This window comes from Mus musculus, chromosome 19 (assembly GCF_000001635.26).
Source record: "Mus musculus strain C57BL/6J chromosome 19, GRCm38.p6 C57BL/6J".
Classification (NCBI taxonomy): domain Eukaryota; kingdom Metazoa; phylum Chordata; class Mammalia; order Rodentia; family Muridae; genus Mus; species Mus musculus.
Window position 1 is genome coordinate 45997409 of NC_000085.6, and position 22366 is coordinate 46019774.

The following is a 22366-nucleotide window of genomic DNA, read 5'->3' on the forward strand; positions in this document are numbered from 1 at the left end:
GCTAATTCATTAAGAAAAGAATGACTTCCTTAACTATTGGAAGAGAAGTTATCAAAACCTTTCTTAGATCTGCTATCTTGAAAGCGTTTCCATGGAAACGACCATACATACAACATTCAGTCAAAAACATACCAAAGAAGATTTCAAGTCACTCTGTCCTAAATCATGGGCAGGAGATAAGCCTAGCTTGGTGAGGTACACTGAAATCACAGCATTTGGGAGGGAGAATCAGAAGGATCGCTACAAGTTCGAGGTTAGCCTGGTCTACATAGCTAGTTCTGAACCGGCCAGGGGCCCTAAGGCTACACATATGATGGCTCTAACACTAGCCATGTTTAAACACCATGCTTGCCCTATTTTCAAGGAAAATGCACTTAAGTTTAAAACTTTTTCTAGAAAGAAAAGTTGGGGAGGTTCCGATAGTCCCGCAACATTTTATTAGGACATGGCTGAAGTATATCCACTGTCCCATTAGCCAGGGACAACTTCCCCAGTGACTATCATTCTTCACCGTACGAGGGAAGGGGTGGGTTTCCTGGCTGGCACACACTCCTCGCATGAAAGCGCAGTGGGTTTATTAACTCTGCAAAAAGTGGGTGCTAAAAACGGAAGAGCGCAGGACCCGGCATCTGAACACTTCACGGGGACCGGCCACCTCCCGTCCGAGGCGCAGCTTTCCACCAGGAGCCGACCGGCTCGGGGTCAGCCCCGCGCTGGGGTCAAAGGTCAGCGCCTCGGCGTCCCCGAGGCCCCAGCGGGACCTCCGAGAGGCCGGACCCAGCCGGTAGCGGGCGATCGAAGGCAGCGAGGCGGACTCTGAGGTCCCAGGCCCGACCCTCCCACAGCAAGCGGCCCCAGCAACCGCAGCCCTCCCCTTGCTCTGTCACCCGTGTCGCCGCGGCACACTCAGGCCCCGCCCCCAGGGCCGCCTCTGCGTCCAGGCCTAGTAGGGCGGACCCGCAGAGGTCGGCCAGGTTCGAGGACCCGGCAGGGCCCGCGCCGCTTACCGAGCCCCCGGCTTCTCTAGCACCCTAGCAGCTCGCAGGCCTGCTCGCTCCCGACTCCGGCGACGCCGCCACTGCTCCGGAATCACGGGCGCGTTCCCGACCTCCCGACACTTTTCCCCCAGGCCGCCGCTCCCCGCCGGGTCCTAAAACCCTCCGCTCTTCAGGTTCTTTCACGCCCTCTTCCTGAAGCGGGTTCAGACCACGATTCCCAGCAAGCATCGCAAAAACTACAACTCCCAACAGACACCGCGAGAGAACTAGCCCTTCACCTGAAGTCACTGGCTTTAAATCGGCTCTAGTAGAGGTTTGTTGTTGTTGCTGTTTTCGTTATTTTAAATTCTGACCAGCCTACAACCCAATCTTATGGAGGTATTTTCTCATTTGGGGTCCCCTTCTCTCGGATGATTATTCCTGTATCAAGCTGACAAAAAATTATCCAGCACAGGTGAGAGCGAGGAGCTGCAGTCTAGAAGAATATACATAGCCATGCACGATGTGTCACGTCTGTTAATCCCAACCCTTGGGAACCAGAGATAGGAGGATGAGAGGTTCAAGATTAGCTCCATCTTTATAGCAAATTCAAGGGCAGCCTGTGCAACAAGAAACCTTGTCTTTTTTTTTTTTTTTTTTTTTAGGTTTTCCGAGAAAAAGTCTGTGTAGCCCTGGCTGTCCTGAAACTTGCTCTGTAGACCAAGCTGGCCTCAAACTCAGAGATCCACCGGAGAGAGACAGAGAGATACAGTCACAGAGACACACTGGAGATATGGCTTAGCAATTAAGAACACTGGCTATTTTCACAGAGGTCCCAGGTTCAATTCCCAGCACTCAGAACTGTCTGTTACTCCCATATTCCTGTAACTCCCATCTTTCTCTGGCCTCTATGGGCACCAGGCACACACAAAGTACACATAGATAAAGGCAGAGCATCCATACACATTAAAAAAAAAAAAACAAGGGGAGAGAAAGAGAAGGAAATGGAAGAGAGGGAGAAAGGGGAGGGAGGAAGGAGCCATGCCTTGAATAATCGGGGTAAATGATTTGTATTTAGTCATTAGGTGCAGTTTCCAAAGGCTCTAACTCTTGGTCAAGAGATGCAAGGGTAGCCAGGCAGCAATGCTGCATGACTTTAATCCCAGCACCCTGAAGGCAGAAGTAGGCAGATCTCTGGGAGTTCTAGACCAACCTGATCTACAGGGCAAGTCCCAGGGCAGCCAGGATTATGCAGAGAAACCTTGTCTTAAAAGCAAACAAACAAAAAGATGGGAAGAGACCTATAGCAACAAAAGGCCCCTGGAGAAAAAACTGTTTTAGGCAGGAAGATGATATTAAGGGCACATTAGGATCAAAATGCCTGATAGATGTCCAGACAGAAATATCTAGCAGACTGCTAGATGCCGTTTATTGGTACTCAGCCCAGCTATTAGACTGTAGCTAAATTATACCTTAGAGCCATTGGCTTGGAAGTAACGGCTCAAGCCAAGAAAAAGAGGATGGCTTAGGAATGGGAAGAAGATGAGCCGAAGGCAAGGCTAACACTGAGGATAATAATACCTGAAAGGAAAAGCAAAACAAACAAACAAAAAAAAAAACCACAATGGAAGAAATGACAGTACGAACTTCCAATAAAGCTGTCAAGTGCCTCAGAGGGAAAAGGATATAGAAATATCTTTGAAACCGGGCGTGGTGGCGCATGCCTTTAATCCCAGCACTTGGGAGGCAGAGGCAGGCAGATTTCTGAGTTCGAGGCCAGCCTGGTCTACAGAGTGAGTTCCAAGACAACCAGGGCTATACAGAGAAACCCTGTCTCGAAAAACCAAAAAAAAAAAAAAAAAGAGAGAGAGAGAGAGAGAGAAAGAAAGAAAGAAAGATCTTTGAAGCTGTGTGTGGTGTCACAAGCTTGTGATACCAATACTGGGGACGCTGAGGCAGGAGGAGGCAGAGTTAAAAGCACAGATAAGCTACAAAGTAAGTTCAAAGTTAGCCTGAGCTACAAAGGGAAACCTGTTTCAAAATTCAGAGGCTGGAGGGTTAGCTCAGCTGTTAAGAATACTTGGTGAGCCAGACAATGGTGGCACACACCTTTAATCCCAGCACTCTGGAGACAGAGATAGGCAGATTTCTGAATTTGAAGCCAGCCTGGTCTACATAGTGAGTTCCAGGGCAGCCAGGGCTACACAGAGAAACCCTGCCTCACAAAAATAAGAACAACAATGTTTTCAAAGAATTCTTGGTGCTCTTGTAGAGAGGACTTGAGTTGGACTCTCAACAACAATGTCAGGCAGTTTACAACTGACTGTAACTTCAAAGGAACCTGCACACATACTACATACACCTGCATAGATGTGCACATACATTAAAAAAAAAACCAAGGCTAGAGAAATGGCTCAGTAGTTAAGAGTACTTGCTGCTGAGTTCCAGAGGCATGAATTCAGTTTCCAGCACTCACTATCAAATGGCTGACAACCACCGAAACTCCAGCTCCAGGGGAATATGATGTCCTCTTCTGGGGGGGTATGATATCTTCTTCTGGGCTCATTAAGCAGCTACACACATGTGGCATACACACATTCATACATTAAAATAAATTTTCAAGATTTTACTTTCTATACTTTCTATTTGTGTTGTGGCTGGCTGATTGTGCAGGCCCAAAGAGAGTGAATTCCTGTAGCTAGAGTTGTAAGCATTTGTGAGGGTACTGAGAGCCAACTCAAGTCCCCTTGAAAAACACAGTGTTCTCAATGGCTGAACCATCTCTTCAAAACCCCAAAATAAAAATTAATCTTAAAAAAAAAAGCATGCCCTCCCCAAACAGGGGAGCCTGACAAATCAATCAGTATTCGGGGAACAGGGTATGGCAGTTCATGCAGATACAGGAACGACAGTTTATAATTCCAGTGTTTGGGCAGCTGAGGCCGACGGATTGTCAAGGGTTCAAGGACAAGCCAGGCTACAGAGCTACAGAGTGAGAATTTGTGTCCCCCCCCAAAAAATATATATATAAACATATATATAAACATATATATATATATATAAACACACACACATATATACATATATATGTATATATATATATTGCTGAGGAAACACCTCAGTGCGTGAGTACGGACTTTCATCAGTGCTGCTGAACCTGATGTTGCTACTCCAGCTGGCGGTGTGAACCTGGGAGAGCCAGCCTGAAGCGTCCGTGAACTAAAGTTTTATGCCATAGCCAACTTCATTTCTCGCAGCAGACAGTTTTTACTCTAAGGGTTAAAAGGAGTCAACTAAGTAAAGTGTCCAGTCACAAGGACAAGCCGCATGTGGCAAAAACAAAAACATGTTTTTCCATAGAGGCGTAAAGACAACAATAGTCAGTTGTAATCAATAACATAAGTTAATTTACTCCTCTCTGATACAGCTGGGGAGGGTGCAGAGGTTATCTTGTTTATTGTTTATAGACTCGTTTATTCGGAGTTCTCCCACAAGGTCTCAGCTCCTCACAGCTTCATCCGTGAACCACGTTCCCACACCTGAGTTTGATTCCTGACACCTGTCTCAGTCACTCTTCTATTGCTGTGAAGAAATACCACAACCAGGGCAACTCTTTTTTTTTTTTTTTAAGATTTATTTATTTATTATATGTAAGTACACTGTAGCTGTCTTCAGACACTCCAGAAGAGGGAGTCAGATCTTGTTACAGATGGTTGTGAGCCACCATGTGGTTGCTGGAATTTGAACTTCAGACCTTCGGAAGAGCAGTCGGGTGCTCTTACCCACTGAGCCATCTCGCCAGCCCCAGGACAACTCTTATACAAGAAACCATTTAATGAGGGGCTTGCTTGCAGTTTCAGAGCATCAATCCATTATCATCATTGGCAGAGAGCACGGTGATGCACACGGCAGTGAAGCAGTAGCTAAGAGCTCCAGTCCCATCCACAGGCAGACGGGAACCTGGACCTGGCATGGGGGGTTGAAATCGCAAAGCTCACTGCCAGTGACACACTTCCTCCAAGGAGGCCACACATAACTAATCCCAGTTCTTCTCAGAGAGTGCCACTCTCTGATGACTAACTATTCAGATATATGCGTCTGTGGGAGACCATTCTTAGTCAAACCACCACAGGAACCACGTGGTACAAGGCAAGAACCAGCTCCGAAAGTTGTCCTCTGGCCTCTGAGTGGGTGTTGTGGCGTATGCCCATAATATTGCACGCACACAAACACAGACACACATAGATACACACACAAACACACACACATTCAATATAATTTAATTTAAATTTTTAATGAGGAAGGCAGTGAACAGGAACAAAGTAGAATAATATATATATGTGTAAAAATGCCAGCCATAGCTTGGTCAATAAAGTGCATACCTCAAAAGCTTAAGACGCTAATTCTATCCTCAATGCTTGGTATTGTGGTTCGAGTCTATAATCCCAGCGTGGGAGACTGAAGCAGGAGGATCTCCCGAGCTCATTGGCTGGCTAGCACAACCTAGTGGGTGAGAGGTCCTAGTGAAAGAAGTTCTCTCAAAACAGTGTAGAAGGTTGGCTTCTGAGGAAAGACACTGAGGCTGACCTCCAGCCTTCACAGGTGCACACAGGACTAAGAATATGGAGGAAGGGGATGCGATCATGAAATTCATTACTTTGTATGCTGACTTCAAATTTAAAACATATGTATAAAGACCAGGGATGGTAGTGATGAACTTTAATCACGGCACTTGGGAGGCAGAGACAGGAGAATCTCTGTGAATTTGTGGCCAGCCTGGTGAGCGGAGGGTTGTTAACCTTACAGTTTTTCCACTAAATTTCCAGGCGGTTGAGATTTGCTATTTGGTCAGGGCTGATACGGTGTCAGTACTCAACCACAAATAAGGTGAAAGAGCGAGGTTCAGAAAGAAGGGAGACGTTTTGAGACATTCTCACGGTGCCTAGGAAACTTGAATCCAGAGCGGGGACCCTTGGGTGCTGCGGATGCTCCTCCCTCGGACATCTTCCCGCAGCTCCGCCCCCGGCGCGCAGCGCTAGCGGGGCGTGCCCTGGGGCAATCCCGGACCTCGCCTGGCGGGGCGGGGCCGGGCGGAGTCGACGTTCAGTCCAGGGCTTGGCTCACCTCATTCACCAGGGACGGAAGTGTCAGCCCTGCACTCCCCCGGGTACCAGGACTAGCAGTCCGGCCTCGCCCCACTGGGCGATCAGGCCTTGGCTAGCTCCTGCGGCAGAGGCGTCATGAAGCGTGCAGGAACTCTGCGCCTGCTTTCGGATCTGAGCAACTTCACCGGCGCGGCCCGGCTCCGCGAGTTGTTGGCGGGGGACCCAGCTGTCCTAGTCCGCTGCAGCCCTGACGGCCGCCACTTGCTGCTATTAAGACCCCCCGGATCGCCCGCCCCACAGCTTCTAGTGGCTGTGCGTGGGCCCGGCCTGCCGCTGGAGCGTGCCTGGCCGGAGGGCGACCCCTCGCCGCTGGACGTCTTTTTCGTGCCGTGGCTGGCGCGACCCGCGCTGATCTTGGTATGGGAGAGTGGCCTAGCAGAGGTTTGGGGCGTGGGGATGGAGCCTGGATGGAAGCTACTTCAGAGCACTGAGCTGTGTCCGGATGGTGGAGCCCGCGTGATGGCCGTGGCCGCAACCCGAGGCCGCCTAGTTTGGTGCGAGGAGCGTCAGCCGGGTGTTAAGGACCAACCAGAGCAGCTTTCAACGGCCTTCAGCCACCGTGTGTGCTTCAAGACCCTGGAAACCAGCGGGGAGGCTGGCACCAAACTAGGCTGCACCCACATCCTGCTACACCATTGCCCCCTTTTTGGACTGATAGCCTCCCGCAAGGACCTCTTCCTGGTGCCTACTACCAACACTTGGTCTGGTGTGGCCCACCTTCTGCTCATCTGGAGCCCAAGCAAGGGGAAGGTAATAGTTGCTGCTCCATCTCTTGGTCTTTCACACAGTAAAAGCCTGAATCCCAAACAAGGGGACACTTGGGACTTCCGGACCCTGCTGCGAGGCCTTCCTGGATTCCTGTCCCCCAGGGAGCCACTGGCTGTACACACTTGGGCCCCATCTTCGCAGGGCTTGTTGTTGCTTGACTTGAAAGGGAAGGTGAGCCTAGTGCAGTGCCATGGTGGTACTCGAACCGTGGGAATCCTGCAGGAGGCCCCTGTAAGCCTAAAAGGGTCTGCAGCCCTGGGGACATTTCACGGCACTTTAGCCTGTGTCCTGGGCTCCACCTTGGAACTACTGGACATGAGCAGTGGGCGGCTGTTGGAAAAAAAGGTTCTCAGTACAGACAGAGTACATTTGCTGGAGCCTCCAGCCCCGGGCATGAAGAACGAGGAAGAGCTGGAGACCCGAGGAGCCCTACGATTGCTTTCAGCCTTGGGTCTCTTTTGTGTGTGTTGGGAAACTCCCCAAGGCCTTGAGCTGCCTTCAGACAAGGACCTGGTGTTTGAGGAGGCCTGTGGGTACTACCAGCGTCGGAGCCTTCGAGGTACCCAGCTTACCCCAGAAGAACTGAGACACAACAGCATGTTTCGGGCACCTCAGGCCCTGGCCTCCATCCTCCAGGGCCACCTGCCCCCGTCTACACTCCTGACAACCCTGAGGGCTGAGCTCCGGGATTATCGTAGTATAGAACAGCTCAAGGCCCAGCTGGTGGCTGGGGACGATGAGGAGGCTGGCTGGACTGAGTTAGCGGAGCACGAGGTGGCCCGCCTGCTGAGAACCCAGTTGACAGGAGACCAGCTGGCCCAATTCAACACCATTTTCCAAGCCCTTCCTACAGCAGCTTGGGGTGCCACCCTCCAGGCACTGCAGCTCCAGCCAGATAGGAGTGGCAGGCTGAGGTCCCAAGCACCCCCGGATGTATGGAAGAAGGTCCTAAGGGCTCCAACAGCTGGAAAGGAACATCCCAATGGAATACTGCCGCCCTTTGAACTCCTGTGTCAGTGCCTGGGCCAGCTCGAGCCTCAGTGGCTCCCCCCATTTGTGAAACTGGCACAGCAGCAGGGTGGCCCCGGCTGGGGGGCTGAAGGCCCCAGTCTGCCCCTTTACCGCCGAGCCCTGGCAGTGCTAGGTGAGGAAGGGAAGAGGCCTGAGGCTCTGGAACTCGAGTTGCTTTTGGGCAGTGGGCGACCCAAAGCCGTGCTACAAGCTGTAAGGCAGCTGATAAAGAAAGAAGAGTGGGAACGGGCTCTGGAAGCCGGGCTGGCCCTGGATGCCTCCAGCCCCCTGCTTCGAAGTGAGATCTTTAAGCTGCTGCTGGCAGAGTTTGCCCAGCACCGCCGCCTGGATGCACACCTCCCTCTCCTCTGTCGCCTGTGCCCACCGGAAGTGGCTCCACATGAGCTCCTACTTCTGCTGAGGACACATCTCCCAGATGATGAGGGAACCACCCCTTTCCCTGAGCCTGGGGCAGAGCCCCCTCTCACAGTGGGCTTGGTCAGAGCCCTGCTAGAACAGACTGGGGCTCAAGGAAGGCCGTCTGGCCCAGTTCAAAGCACCTATGAGGACATCTTATGGGACCCAGGCACTCCACCCCCTACACCACCTCGTGGACCCACTGCTTCTCTCCCGGCATCAGACCATCCAGGACAAGAAGCCTGGGTACCACCTGGACAAGGGCTCGGTGCAGCTGATGTGGGAGTTCATTTGTAGAGCACAGAGATGCGAAGGGAAGGGTACCTAGGGTTATGAAGCACGAAGGTGGGACTTGTGTGTGCAATACTGTCTGTTGTGGAACAATTTTTAAAATACATGCAAATACCAAATATACTCACAGAGGTTTCTTGTGCGTGTTAAGTTTTGAACAGCTAAGGGTTGTAGCTTATCGAGGGAATGGTTGAATCTGGATGTCTTGCATAAATCAGCTACTTCTGGTCATGGAAACAATAGTCCTGAGTGTGTTTCCTGTGTGCTAGGAAACCTGTTGATCTTTATAGAATTCCTTATTTAATGCTTCTCATAACTCCACTGATGAAGTATTAATGTCTCCATTTTCTAGAGAGAAGAAGTAGCTGGCTAGAAAGATGAAAGAGCTTGGCCAAGTTTATCACCTAGAACATAGAGGCTTGAACATGTGAGCCATGTCACTCCATAGCCCAGCAGTGCCTGCAAGCTCCTTACCTAGTGCTGGCTTCTCCGGGACTTCAAGGAGAGAATTCTATAGGGCTCTCTTTTTTTTCCCTGGGTCTCTTCTGGCCTTGGGGAAAGAAGCCCATATTTGTCCTAAGCCCTTGCTTACTTCCCCCCATTCTTGAGCAGTCCCTGGTTTATACAGACAAGGGGGTTGTTTGTAGGGCTCCAGACTAGTAATGAGTCACTGCTGGGGAGCTGGGGGACAGACAGACGGACTGCAAAGCTCTTGAGAAAGCCTCATACTTCTGGTGACTCCCTAAGCCAAGAAGTAGCAGCAACAACCAAGTTCTTATTTTTCTGGGTCCATTAGCAGAACCCTTCTAAAGAGGCTGTGGTCTCTGCCCAGTTCTACCCAAGGGGCCTCTTAGAGTAGAATTTTCTGGGGGTTTGCTACACCCCTTTTGCTTCCAATTAACCACAGGGTGTTTCTGCAACCTGTTCTAGCTCCCAAATGATAGCTACAGAAAGCTGGTTTGATTTGGTTTTGGTTTTGGTTTTGGTTTTTTGGCTTTATGAGACAGAGGTTTTTCTCTGTGTAGCCCTGGCTGTCCTGGAACTCACTCTGTAGACCAGACTTGCCTTGAACTCAGAGATCTGCCTGCCTCTGCCTCCCGAGTGCTGGGATTAAACATGTGCCACCATGCCCAGCTGGTATTTTTATTAACAAGCTGCAAGCCTAAACGGGGCCAGTTCTGAGCTATTCTAACCCTTTGAGAGATCTATATCCCAACCACAGGCCTCGTGTTTCTTGCATTCAGTGTCTACTTGGCTCGCTCTACTGTAGCTATCTGTCCTCTGTCCTCACAGAGAACTCACTCCCTTGGTAAGGTGTCCTCCTGGACGCTCTACCATGCTCACCTCTTCTCTTCCTTCCCTGAAGTCCACCCCCCACCCCTATTCCCTGAAGTCCACCCCCACCCCTAGAACACATACCCCCACACCCAAATCAGTAGTCTCTCTCTATTCCCTTCTGCCCAGATAATTGTCTGATCAGCTCTTTTTTTGTTTGGTTGGTTTGGTTTTGGTTTGGTTTGGTTTTTCGAGACAGGGTTTCTCTGTGTAGACCTGGCTGTCCTGGAACTCACTGTAGACCAGGCTGGCCTCGAACTCAGAAATCCACCTGCCTCTGCCTCCCGAGTGCTGGGATTAAAGGCGTGCGCCGCCACCACCAGCCTCTGATCAGTTCTTTATTGACCAATCAGAAGTTACTAGAGAAGAATGTTTATAAAATACTGAGACAGGTGATGCTTCATAAAAATAACAATACCAAAGTCTGGCCTGTACCTTGCGGACTCCTTGCCTGAATAGAAGTCAGCATTTGAATAATATAAAGACAACCTTTACACAGTGTACAAAAAGTATCCCTGGGCTGGAGAGATGTCTGACAGGCTCAACTGTTAAGAGCACTGACTGCTCTTCTAGAGGTCCTGAGTTCAATTCCCAGCAACCACATGGTGGCTCACAACCATCTGTAACGGGATCTGATGCCCTCTTTTGGTGTGTCTGAAGACAGAGACAGTGCACTCCTATACATAAATTTAAGCAACTACAACAACAAAGACTATCCCTGCTATCCCTGCGGCTTCCCGGCCCTGCTTGTGGCTTCGGTTAGGACCCTCATGCTGGGACTCATCCCATATACCACATAGTCCTTTGCCCAATTTTGTCCTCAAAGCCTGTGGCTTTGATCCTCTTCATCCTCACTCTGGGCCTAAATTAGACTTAGGCTCACAGTGGTCTGGGGACGATTCCTCAGCCTCTCAGTTCCTCAGAGCTTCTGCCTCAAGGCCACAGTTGTTTGGTCTTAGTTCCTCAGTCTCGGGGCGATCCCAAGGCAGCTAGCTCATGTGCACGGCCTGTTTGGAAATACTTTCTTAGCCTCAGTACAGTCTTAAGATTACACTTCGGTCTCATCCAAGGCTCGCTCGGATGGCTCTTGTCCTGACCTGGCTATCTACTAACACCTAGAACCAAGCTCCTGGACTTTATGCTCTTTTTCCCAGGACTAGGAACCGTTCCCTGGGTTTCTATACCAGACCCTTCCCAGTCTGACAAGGGTTCCTCCTCTTGGTCTTGAGCTAGGACCCATTATATCTCCACAGGGGGAAGCTGCTCACTGCTTGTAATACTATTGAGTTATAATCTTCTTCAAGTCTTTGGGTTTGGCTCAGGACTCATCCTGTGCCTGGAAAAGAAAGAATTATACTTGGTTGGCCCTACGGAACATACAGGCCAACTTCTTGCTTAGAGTTGTATGACTACCCACTAGTGAGGTTTCTATGTATGTGGCTCCCTTTGACGGTAGCAGGCAGACTTAGATGTAAAGTTTTACCTCCCTTTTGTTTACTTTTGGGTTTTGGGTTGTTTTGGTTTTTTTTTTTTTTTTTTTATATGTGTGACTACACTGTCTCTGTCTTCAGACAGACCAGAAAAGGGCAGCTGATCCCATTACAGATGGTTTTAAGCCACCATGTGGTCTCTGGGAATTGAACTCATGACCTCTGGAAAAGCAATCAGTGTTCTTAACTGCTGAGCCATCTCTCAAGCCCTTTGTTTTTGTTTTTTAATTTATTATTACATGTAAAGTACATTGTAGCTGTCTTCAGACACACCAGAAGAGGGCATCAGATCTCATTCATATGGTTGTGAACCACCATGTGGTTGCTGGGATTTGAACTCAGGACCTTCGGAAGTAAAGTCGGGGTTCTTAACCACTGAGCCATCTCTCCAGCTCCCTTGTTTTTGTTTTTAGAGACAGGGTTTCTCTAGCCCTGGCTGTCCTGAAACTCACTTTGTAAAATCAAGCTAGTCTCAGACTCACAGAGATCCTCCTGCCTCTGCCTCCTGAGTACTGGGATTAAAGGCGTCCCTACAGTGTGAACAATGCAGGTAATCCCAAACTGCATCTCAAGACTCTGAGAACATCCGAGAGATGTCAATGTACCACTGTGTTTTGGTGGAGTATGTGAGAGGTCCCTCAGAGCAGTGACCAAGTGCTTGTGGGTCAGGATGTAAGCTCTCAGCTCCTCCCCCATGCCATGGCTGCCTGCTCCCCACTGTGGGAGCCATTGACTCGAACCCTATGGAGTTCCAAATTACATGCTTTCATCTTATAAATTGGTCGTGGTGTCTTATCACAATAATAGAAAAGTAAGACATGGGGCTGGGAAGATGGCTCAGCGGTTAAGAGCACTGGCTGTTCTTTTCAAGGTCCTGAGTTCAAATCCCAGCAACCACATGGTGGTTCACAACCATCTGTAATGGGATCTTCTGGAGTGTCTGAAGGCAGCAACAGCGTACTTACATATAATAATAAATAAACCTTTAAAAAAATTAAAAAGAAACAAAAAAAGTAAGACACATGTCCTTTGGCATGGCTTAGACCACATGTCATTGAGACTATTACAACGGCTTTCACTTGGTAGCTCTGTCTCCTTACAGCTAATCTTTTGCTTGCTTGTTTGTTTGTTTGTTTGAAATGGAGTCTCTCTACATAGCTCTGGCTATCCTGGAACTCACAATGTAGACCAGGCTGGCCTCAAATTCACAGCTGTCTATCTGCCTCTGCTTCCTGAGTTCTGGGATTTAATGATGTGTACCACCACACCTTAATCACCCAGAAAGTAAAACAAACAAATCTGATGGGAGTTCCACTCAGTTCTTTAATGTTCAATGTCAAAGCCAATGTCCTGACAGACGACACAGGCCTTCCTTGAGGTCTGGTCCCATCTCCTTCCTTCCAGTCTTCTTTCCCGGTGCTCTTCTTTGATGTTTTGGTTACCCAGTTATTTGTTCGTCTCCCTAATTAGTATTCAAGTTTCTTGAAGGCTGACACCATAGTTATCTGTAGTTCTGCAGCCTCATCATTGGATGCAGCATCTAACGGGTTCCTAGTGCCTGGTTGAAAAGGCCGCCTTCCCATTTCTCCATAAGCCAGACTGACCAACTGATTGATCTAGGCACCAAAATACAGGTGGGCCTCAGGGAAGGAATAGGAGATCTGAGCAGTGGTCAGCTAAGCAAGTGGTCAGCTAAGCAAGTGGTCAGCTAAGCAAGAATCATCTTGGGAGAAGGGGATAGAAGGACATATTAAATAGCAGGACATGCCGGGCGTGGTGGCCCACGCCTTAATCCCAGCACTCGGAGGCAGAGGCAGGCAGATTTCTGAGTTCGAGGCCAGCCTGGTCTACAAAGTGAGTTCCAGGACAGCCAGGGCTACACAGAGAAACCCTGTCTCAAAAAACCAAAAGAAAAAAAAAAAAAAAAAAGGAAGAAGGAAGGAAGGAAGGAAGAAAAATGTTCTATAGTACTGTGGTGGTTTGAATGTTTGAATGTGCTGTGCTAGGCCCATTGGAAGTGGCACTATTAGGAGGTGTGGCCTTGTTGGAATAGGTGTCGCCTCGTTTGGAAGAAGTGTGTCACTGTTGGGGTGGGCTTTAGTCTCCTTCTGTTGCCTTTGAATCAAGATGCAGAGCTCTCAGCTTCTTCTCCAGCACCATGTCTGCTTGCCTGTTACAATGCTTCCTGCTATGATGATAATGAACTGAACCTCTGAAAATATAACCCAGCCCCAACTAAATGTTGTCCTTTATAAGAGTTGTCTTGGTCACGGTGTCTCTTCACAGCAATGGAAACCTTAACTAAGACAAGTATGCGGATGCAGTAAAATTTGGTTCCTACTGACCTAAGTGGTCACAAAGAAAGGGAGGGAGGCTGGGGCAGCTCTAGACTCTCAGCTCTATATTGAGTCACCCCAAGTTTGAATTAGTGTGATACTTACTGTTCCGGGGGTTGGGGGAGGCCAGTAAAGCTCTTTTTTTCTGATTCTCTCTCTTCCCTTCTAGGTAACTTTTGCTATGTAGACAGGGGTGGCCTTGAACTTCAGTGCTTCCCGCCTCTGTGATTACAGGAATGGAATGATGCTCCACCACACCCTGTTTCTGGCTTATTGAGACTGTGTCTCAAGTGACCATAGTCAGCCTCAAACTCTCCTTTGTATCTGAGACTGGCCTCGAATTAATGCCCGTCCCCCCACCTCTGACTGGTGTTAGGATTTTAGGCCTGTGCCTCACTTTTGTTGTTGATTTTTTTTTCTTTTGTTTTTGATTTTTTGCGGTTTCTTTCTAAAGTTTATTTATTTTGTGGATGCTTGTGTTGGGACACCAAGGAAAGTATATGAAGGTCAGAGAAAAAACTTGGACAACTTGCTGAAGTCAGTGCTCTTCTTCCAGGGTGTGGGTTCTGAGAATCCAACTCACAGTGTTAGGCTTGGCCGCCGCCGCCGCCGCCGCCGCCGCCGCCACCCTGCGTGATAGACCATTCCCCAATCCCATTCTGGGTGTTTTGTCTTTTTCAAATATTTATGTATGTATTTATTCATTTATTTTTGATTTTTAAAGACGGGGAGAGGGCTGGTGAGATGGCTCAGCAGGTAAGAGCACCCGACTGCTCTTCCGAAGGTCCGGAGTTCAAATCCCCGCAACCACATGGTGGCTCACAACCACCCGTAATGAGATTTGACGCCCTCTTCTGGTACATCTGAAGACAGCTACAGTGTACTTACATATAATAAATAATAAATAAATCTTTAAAAAAAAAAAAAGACGGGGAGATTCAATGTGTAGCCCCAACCGTTCTAGAACTCACTCTGTAGACCAGCATGACCTCGAACCCATCGAAATCCCTCCACCTCTGCCTCCTGAGTACTGGGATTAAAGCAGGAGCCACCACAGGCAGCTGTCTGTCATATGCATGAGTGTTTGACCTACACGTATGTATATTCACCATCTTGTGTCTATCTTGTGACTTTGGAGCCTAGATTCGAGTGACAGATTAAAGTTATAAGCCAGCCAACATGGGCTCTGAGAACTGAACCCAGGACCTTTGGAGAAGCAGAGAAAGCTATGTTCTAAGGAACCTTCTCTCCAGTCCCAAATCTTTTACTTCCTTTTCTTTTCTTTTTCTCTTTGTTCTTTCTTTCTTTCTTTTTTTTTTTTTTTTTTTTTTTTTTGTGTGTGTGTGTGTGTGTGTGAATATCTGTAGTAAGAATTTTGGTTTCTTTTAAAACACAAAAAACAAACAAACAAACAATGCCAGGCGTGGTAGCACACGCCTTTAATCCCAGCACTCCGGAGGCAGAGGCAGTCGGATTTCTGAGTTCAAGGCCAGCCTGATCTACAAAGTAAGTTCCAGAACAGCCAGGGCTATACAGAGAAACCCTGTCTTGAAAAAAACAAAAGAAACAAAAATAAATAAATAAATAAAAATAAAAAACACAGAAAAGAGCTGGAGAGATGACTTAGTGGTTAAGAGCACTGACTGCTCTTCCAAAGGTCCTGAGCTCAATTCCCAGCAACCACAGGGTGGCTCACAACCATCTGTAATGTGATCAGATGCCCTCTTCTGGTGTGTCTGAAGACAGCAACAATGTAGTCACATATATTAAATAAATAAATAAACAAACAGAAATGTTATGTGACTATGTTTTTGTTTGAATCCCAGGTGTGAGGTATGCAGCTACTTTAGATGTCCCCAGGAGCTGACCCATGATTTGTCTCATGCCCTGGCAGGGGCATGGTTTTTAACATCTAAACATAGTTTACGTTTGGAATTCTGGGGAGTCTTAAGAGAAGATAAAAATGCTATAGCCCCAGAGGCTGCTGCATTGCTGGACTGCTGGATGGAGAGATCCTGACTACCAAGATCAAACTGCCCCAAGGAACTGGACATCGCTTGCAGCAGGAACTAGTCTAAGATGGACGCCTCCTTTCCCCTCTAACCTCCTCTCCTACCTAGTGTTGGGGAGGTTAGAAGGGTTGAGAAAAGTGGTGGGAAAAACGATCCAATAAAGTAGCCAAAAGTGTGGTTACAGATATCTTTTTTTTGGGAGGGGGTTGTTTGTTTTTTTTTAAATCTATTTATTTATATGTAAGTACACTGTAGCTGTCTTCAGACACCCTAGAAAAGGGCATCAGATCTCCTTGCAGATGGTTGTGAGCCACCATGTGGTTGCTGGGATTTGAACTCACGACCTTTGGCAGAGCAGTTGGTGCTCTTAACCACTGAGCCATCTCTCCAGCCCTACCTTTTTTTTTTTTTTAAGATTTATTTATTATTATATGGAAGTACACTGTAGCTGTCTTCAGACACCCCAGAAGAGGGCATCAGATCCCATTATAGATGGCTGTGGGCCACCATGTGGTTGCTGGGAATTGAACTCAGGACCTCTAGAAGAGTAGTCAGTGCTCTTAACAGCTGAGCCATCTCTCCAGCCCCCTGTGGTTACAGATATCTTTTTTTTTTTTAGATATTTCCTCATTTATATTTCCAATGCTATCCCAAAAATTCCCCGATACCCTCCCCACCCCCACTCCCACTTTTGGCCCTGGCGTTCCCCTGTACTGGGGCATATAAAGTTTGCAAGTCCAATGGGCCTCTCTTTCCAGTGATGGCCGACTAGGTCATCTTTTGATACATATGCAGCTAGAGTCAAGAGCTCCGGGGTACTGGTTAGTTCATAATGTTGTTCCACCTATAGGGTTGCAGATCCCTTTAGCTCCTTGGGTAATTTCTCTAGCTCCTCCATTGGGGGCCCTGTGATCTATCCAATAGCTGACTGTGAGCATCCACTTATGTGTTTGCTAGGCCCCGGCATAGTCTCACTAGAGACAGCTATATCAGGGTCCTATCAGCACAATCTTGCTAGTGTATGCAATGGTGTCTTCGTTTGGAGGCTGATTATGGGATGAAACCCTGGATATGGCAGTCACTAGATGGTCCATCCTTTAGTCTCAGCTCCAAACTTCGTCTCTGTAACTCCTTCCATGGGTGTTTTGTTCCCAATTCTAAGAAGGGGCAAAGTGTCCACACTTTGGTCTTCGTTCTTCTTGAGTTTCATGTGTTTTTGCAAATTGGGTTACAGATATCTTAAAAAATTACTTTTTATTTGTGTGTGTGTGTGTGTGTGTGTGTGTACACCACATATATACAAATGTCCTCTCAGAGGTGGGAAGAGCATCTGAGATTCCCTGGAACTAAAGTTAGAGTTAACTGTGAGCACTAGACATGCATACTAGAAACCCAACTCAGGTTCTCTGCAACAGCAACAACAATCTTGGCCACTGAGTTAGCTCCTCCTTTGTAGCCCACGCTGGCCTGGAACTCCTTGTGTAGTCCTAGAGGGCGCAGGACTTCAGCCTCTGCAGGCAGGAGCCTCCATACAGGGCTTCAGCATCTTCTTAGGCACTGGCGCCTCCTGGTGGGCATCTCTTGTCACTGCCAGCTTCACCCGTCAAATGTTCACTAGCAGGAATTTCTAGAAGCCAAGAGAAAACAAGGAAGAGAGGGAGGCTGCCAGGAGGAAACTCAGGAAGGAGAGTCATGGCAAGAGGAAAGGGTCCTAGAACTGAACCGGGAGGAAAAGGAACCTGAGCCACCGGAATTCTCTTCAGGACTGGAAGAGGAAAGGGAGTCGCCCACAGCTGTTTCCTAAGAGGAAAAGGTCATATCGCATATGAATTTAAAATACAAGACTAGCCGGGCGTGGTGGCGCACACCTTTAATCCCAGCACTTGGGAGGCAGAGGCAGGTGGATTTCTGAGTTCGAGGCCAGCCTGGTCTACAGAGTGAGTTACAGGACAGCCAGGGTTGGTTATACAGAGAAACCCTGTCTTGAAAAAACAAAACAAAACAATAAAATAAAATAAAATACAAGACTGTCAGACTTTATTTCTAAAATAAATATAGTCTCATTTTTACACACAAAGTGTGAAATAGAGATAAACCTGCTTCTAGTAAAAAGCAAGCAAGCAAACAAACAACAACAGTAACAAAACCTTGAACATGGAATCACCATGACGACAATCCCAGAACTTTGGAGGCAGGAGGATCAGAATTTCAAGGTTGTCCTCAGTTACATGGCAAGTTCAAGGCCAGCCTGGGCTAATGAGACCCTATCTCAAAAGAAAAAAAGTAGGAGAAAAAGCCACCCCACCTTAGAGTCACTGGACAGCCAGAGCTGTTACACAGAGAAACCCTGTTTGAGAACATTAATTAACTAAAATGAAATTAAAATAGCTGTGATTTTTCTATGCCAAAATTCAGGGCCTCTCCAAGAATGGGGTTCACCATCAAACTGAAACATATGTGGTAGAGATACGGTCCAGTGGCTGAGTGTGTGCTTGGTAGGATACCACCACCAAAAAAATAAATAATTTTTTTTTGGTTTTTCGAGACAGGGTTTCTCTGTGTAGCTCTGGCTGTCCTGGAACTCACTTTGTAGACCAGGCTGGCCTCGAACTCAGAAATCCGCCTGCCTCTGCCTCCCAAGTGCTGGAATTAAAGGCATGTGCCACCACACCAGGCCAAAAAAAACTTTTTTTAAATTAAAAAGGTCACCAGAACCTTCTTGGAGATAGAGTTTGTGACTTCCATACCATACAAACTTTCAGAATGTGGTCTTTGTTTTTTGTTTGTTTGTTTGTTTGTTTGTTTGTTTTTTGAGACAGGGTTTCTCTGTATAGCCCTGGCTGTCCTGGAACTAACTCTGTAGACCAGGCTGGCCTCAAACTCAGAAATCCTCCTCCCTCTGCCTCCCAAGTGCTGGAATCAAAGGCATGCGCCACCACGCCTGGCAGAATGTGGTCTTATTTAAAATAAGTCTCTTTGAAGAGGTGATTAAGGATCTCAAGGGGAGATTATCCTAGATTAAGATGATCCCTAAATCCAACAGTAGCCCTTATAACCTGAGGAGGAGGGTATGCAAAGGAGGTTGTGCTGACACAGGCTAGCCTGGACTGAAGGGTTGAACCCCAGCACTTGGGAGGCTAAGGAAGGAAGATTGTTGAGAGTTCCAGACCATCTTGGACTATATTATGAGGTTTTTTTTAAAGCTTTATTTATCATTATATGTAAGCACACTGTAGCTGTTTACAGACACACCAGAAGAGGGCATCCAATCTCCTTACAGATGGCTGTGAGCCACCATGTGGTTGCTGGGATTTGAACTCAGGACCTCTGGAAGAGCAGTCAGTGCTCCTAACCACTAAGCCATCTCTCCAGCCCTATTATAAGTTTTATATGAGTATATCTTGGACTACAGTGTGAGATCCTGAGTATATCTTGGACTACAGTGTGAGATCCTGTCTTGAAATACAGGGGCTGGGGGGCTGGAGAGACGGCTCAGCACCTAAGAGCAATGGCTGTGATCCAGAGGTCCTAAGTTCAATTCCCAGCATCCAGGTAGTGGCTAACAGCCACCTACAATGGAATCTGATGCCCTCTTCTGTCATGCAGGCACATGTGCCAATAAAGCACTCATATACATATAAATATTTTTAAAAAGAAAAGTTTAAAAACAAACAAACAAAACAAAACAAAAAAACAAACAGGGGCTCTATGAGATGGGTCTGTGGGTAAAGTTAAATGCTTTCTAGCCGGGCGTGGTGGCACATACCTTTAATTCCAACACTTGGGAGGCAGAGGGAGGAGGATTTCTGAGTTTGAGGCCAGCCTGGTCTACAGAGTGAGTTCCGGGACAGCCAGGACTACACAGAGAAAACCCTGTCTCGAAAAAACAAACAAACAAACAAACAAACAAACAAATAAATGCTTTCTAAGTCTGATGGGCCGTTTGATCCCCCGTGCTAAAAGAAGGAGAGAACTGACTTCATAAAGGTGTTCTTTTATTTCTCTATACACACCACAGCAGATGCACACACACACACACACACACACACAATCACACAGAATAAATGAAAATGCAATTTAACAGGCAAAATCAAAATATAGCCCAAGGTCCACCGAGGGTTTCTGGTCGGCACTAAAAACTAGGAGAACATCGAGCACTGGATTCTCCCTGGATGCCTGCATAAGAAGCTTGCTCTGTTGACAGCTTCAGTTTTGGACTCCTAGTCTTCAGAACTGTGGGTGAGTGATGGGGACTGAACAGGCTGGTTTTGTGTATCAACTTGACACAAGCTGGAGAGAAAGGAGCTTCAGTTGAGGCAATGCCTCCACGAGATCCAGCTGTAAGGCATTTTCTCAATTAGTGATCAAGGGGGAAAGGCCCCTTGTGGGTGGGACCATCTCTGGGCTGGTAGTCTTGGGTTCTATAAGAGAGCAAGCTGAGCAAGTCAGGGGAAGCAAGCCAGTAAGGAACATCCCTCCATGGCTTCTGCATCAGCTCCTGCTTCCTGACCTGCTTGAGTTCCGGTCCTGACTTCCTTTGGTGATGAACAGCAGTGTGGAAGTGTAAGCTGAATAAACCCTTTCCTCCCCAACTTGTTTCTTGGTCATGATGTCTGTGCAAGAACTTAGAACTTAGTTGAGTGGCCGGGTACTTGCTTAGCATGATCAGGTCCTTGGGTTCAGTTCCTAGCTTTGCAGAGCTATGAGGGATAGACTTCTATAATATGTCAGCAAACTCATGGTAATTTGTTATGTCAGCTCTAGTAAACAAAAAACCTTCACAAGAGTGACCAGTCCTGGGCTGGTGAGATGGCTCAGTGGGTTAGAGCACCCGACTGCTCTTCCGATGGTCCAGAGTTCAAATCCCAGCAACCACATGGTGGCTCACAACCATCCGTAACAAGATCTGACTCCCTCTTCTGGAGTGTCTGAAGACAGCTACAGTGTACTTACATATAATAAATAAATAAATCTTTAAAAAAAAAAAAAAAAAAAAAAAAAAAAAAAAGAGTGACCAGTCCTCCTTGCTTGACCGTCCTTCATTCTTGGGTGGGTGCTATCTTTTCGGGCCACATTTATAATAAAGAGCTGAGACTCCCATGCGGTTCCTCACCAGACTTAGGGTAAACTTCAGCTTTAGGTTTAACTTGAACTTCTAGACAGAGCTCCTGGGCACTTGCCCAGAGTCTAAAGCTCTGGGTTCAATTGACCCCACATGGGACAAGGTCTCCATGCCCTGAAGAACCTTCTTCAAAGCTTGTAGAGACCACATGTGGTGATGTACTCCTTTAATCTCAGCACTGGGGGGCAGAGGCAGGCAGATCTCTCTGTGTTCCAGGCCAGCCTGGTCTACAGAGTGAGTTTCAGTGCATCCAGAGCTACACAGAGAGAAATCCTGTCTCAAAAACAAGGAAAGGTCTCATCAAGTCCCATTCCCTTCCCTCTTTTTCATCAGAAAGGGTCTCACACATCCAACTGCCTTCGAACTTATTTACTTATTTTAAATTTTATTTTTATTTTATTTTTTTGTGTCTGGGTGTTTTGCATGAATAGTGTCTGTGCACCATTTGCATGCCTGGTGTTCTGAGAGGTCTGATGGCATTGGATCCTCTGGAACGAAAGTTGCTGTGCTCTGAGTTCGAGGCCAGCCTGGTCTACAGAGTGAGTTCCGGGACAGCCAGGGCTACACAGAGAAACCCTGTCCTGAAAAACCAAAAAAAAAAAAAAAAATTAAAGAATTTTTGGGGGCTGGAGAGATGGCTCAGTAGTTAAGAGCACTGACTGCTCTTCCAGAGGTCCTGAGTTCAATTCCCGGGAACCATATGGTGGCTCACAACCACCTGTAATGGGATCTGATGCCCTCTTCTGGCACACATGCAGATAGAGCACTCATATAGATAACATACATGAAAAATAAAGTATTTTTTAAATTATTTTTTATCTGGGTGGTGTTGGCACATGAAACTTTAGTCCCAACACTGGGAAGGCAAAGAGAGACAGGTGAGGTGACTCTCTGTGAGTTCGAGGTCAGCTTGGTCTACACAGTGAGTTCCAGGACAGTCAGGGCTACACAGAGGCATTATCTAGGAAAAGCCAACAACTTTTGGATTTTTTTACTTTTATTACTTTTGGATTTTTTTGTGTAGTTGCATGTGTCTCCACGTGGGGATGTACAGCAGTGTACAACAGTATCTGCAGAGGCAGAGGCATCAGATCTCCTGGAGCAGGAGCAATAGGTGGTTGTGAGCTGCCTGGCCTAGGTTCGGGGAGCTAAATTGAGATTCTCTAGAAGGACAGAAAGTGTTTGAGGTTTCAGTCTTCCCATATCTCTCTGGTTGACCTGGAACTCATAGCCTCCTACCTCTGCTTCCTGAGTGCTGGAATTAAAACTGAGCAGAATCGCCGGGCAGTGGTGGCGCACACCTTTAATCCCAGCACTTGGGAGGCAGAGGCAGGCGGATTTCTGAGTTCGAGGCCAGCCTGGTCTACAAAGTGAGTTCCAGGACAGTCAGGGCTATACAGAGAAACCCTGTCTCAAAAAAACAAAACAAAACAAAACAAAAC

The 22366-nt window shown here is 47.5% G+C and overlaps 2 protein-coding genes and 1 long non-coding RNA gene across 6 annotated transcripts in view; 2 read left to right on the top strand and 1 right to left on the bottom strand.

Annotated features, from left to right (window-relative positions):
- Positions 1-1224, bottom strand: part of Armh3 (armadillo-like helical domain containing 3) — a 181271-nt gene extending 180047 nt beyond the window's left edge. For 2 of the 4 annotated variants that reach the window (XR_386511.3, XM_006527344.4), the window contains exon 1: positions 1008-1224. The gene's annotated coding sequence lies outside the window, so the exon portion shown is untranslated. The remainder of the gene's footprint in view (positions 1-1007) is intronic. The other 2 variants (XM_011247345.3, NM_198296.2) reach the window with 2 other exon arrangements.
- 4930505N22Rik (RIKEN cDNA 4930505N22 gene) lies at positions 729-15978 on the top strand. Its single transcript, NR_152221.1, has 2 exons — positions 729-1311; positions 15617-15978. It is a non-coding gene; the product is annotated as an RIKEN cDNA 4930505N22 gene (long non-coding RNA).
- Positions 6070-8765, top strand: Hps6 (HPS6, biogenesis of lysosomal organelles complex 2 subunit 3). The gene has a single exon (NM_176785.3). It carries the CDS (start codon positions 6218-6220, stop codon positions 8633-8635), a length of 2418 nt encoding a protein of 805 aa, NP_789742.2. The 5' UTR covers positions 6070-6217; the 3' UTR covers positions 8636-8765.
- Positions 15979-22366: the final 6388 nt, after the last annotated feature.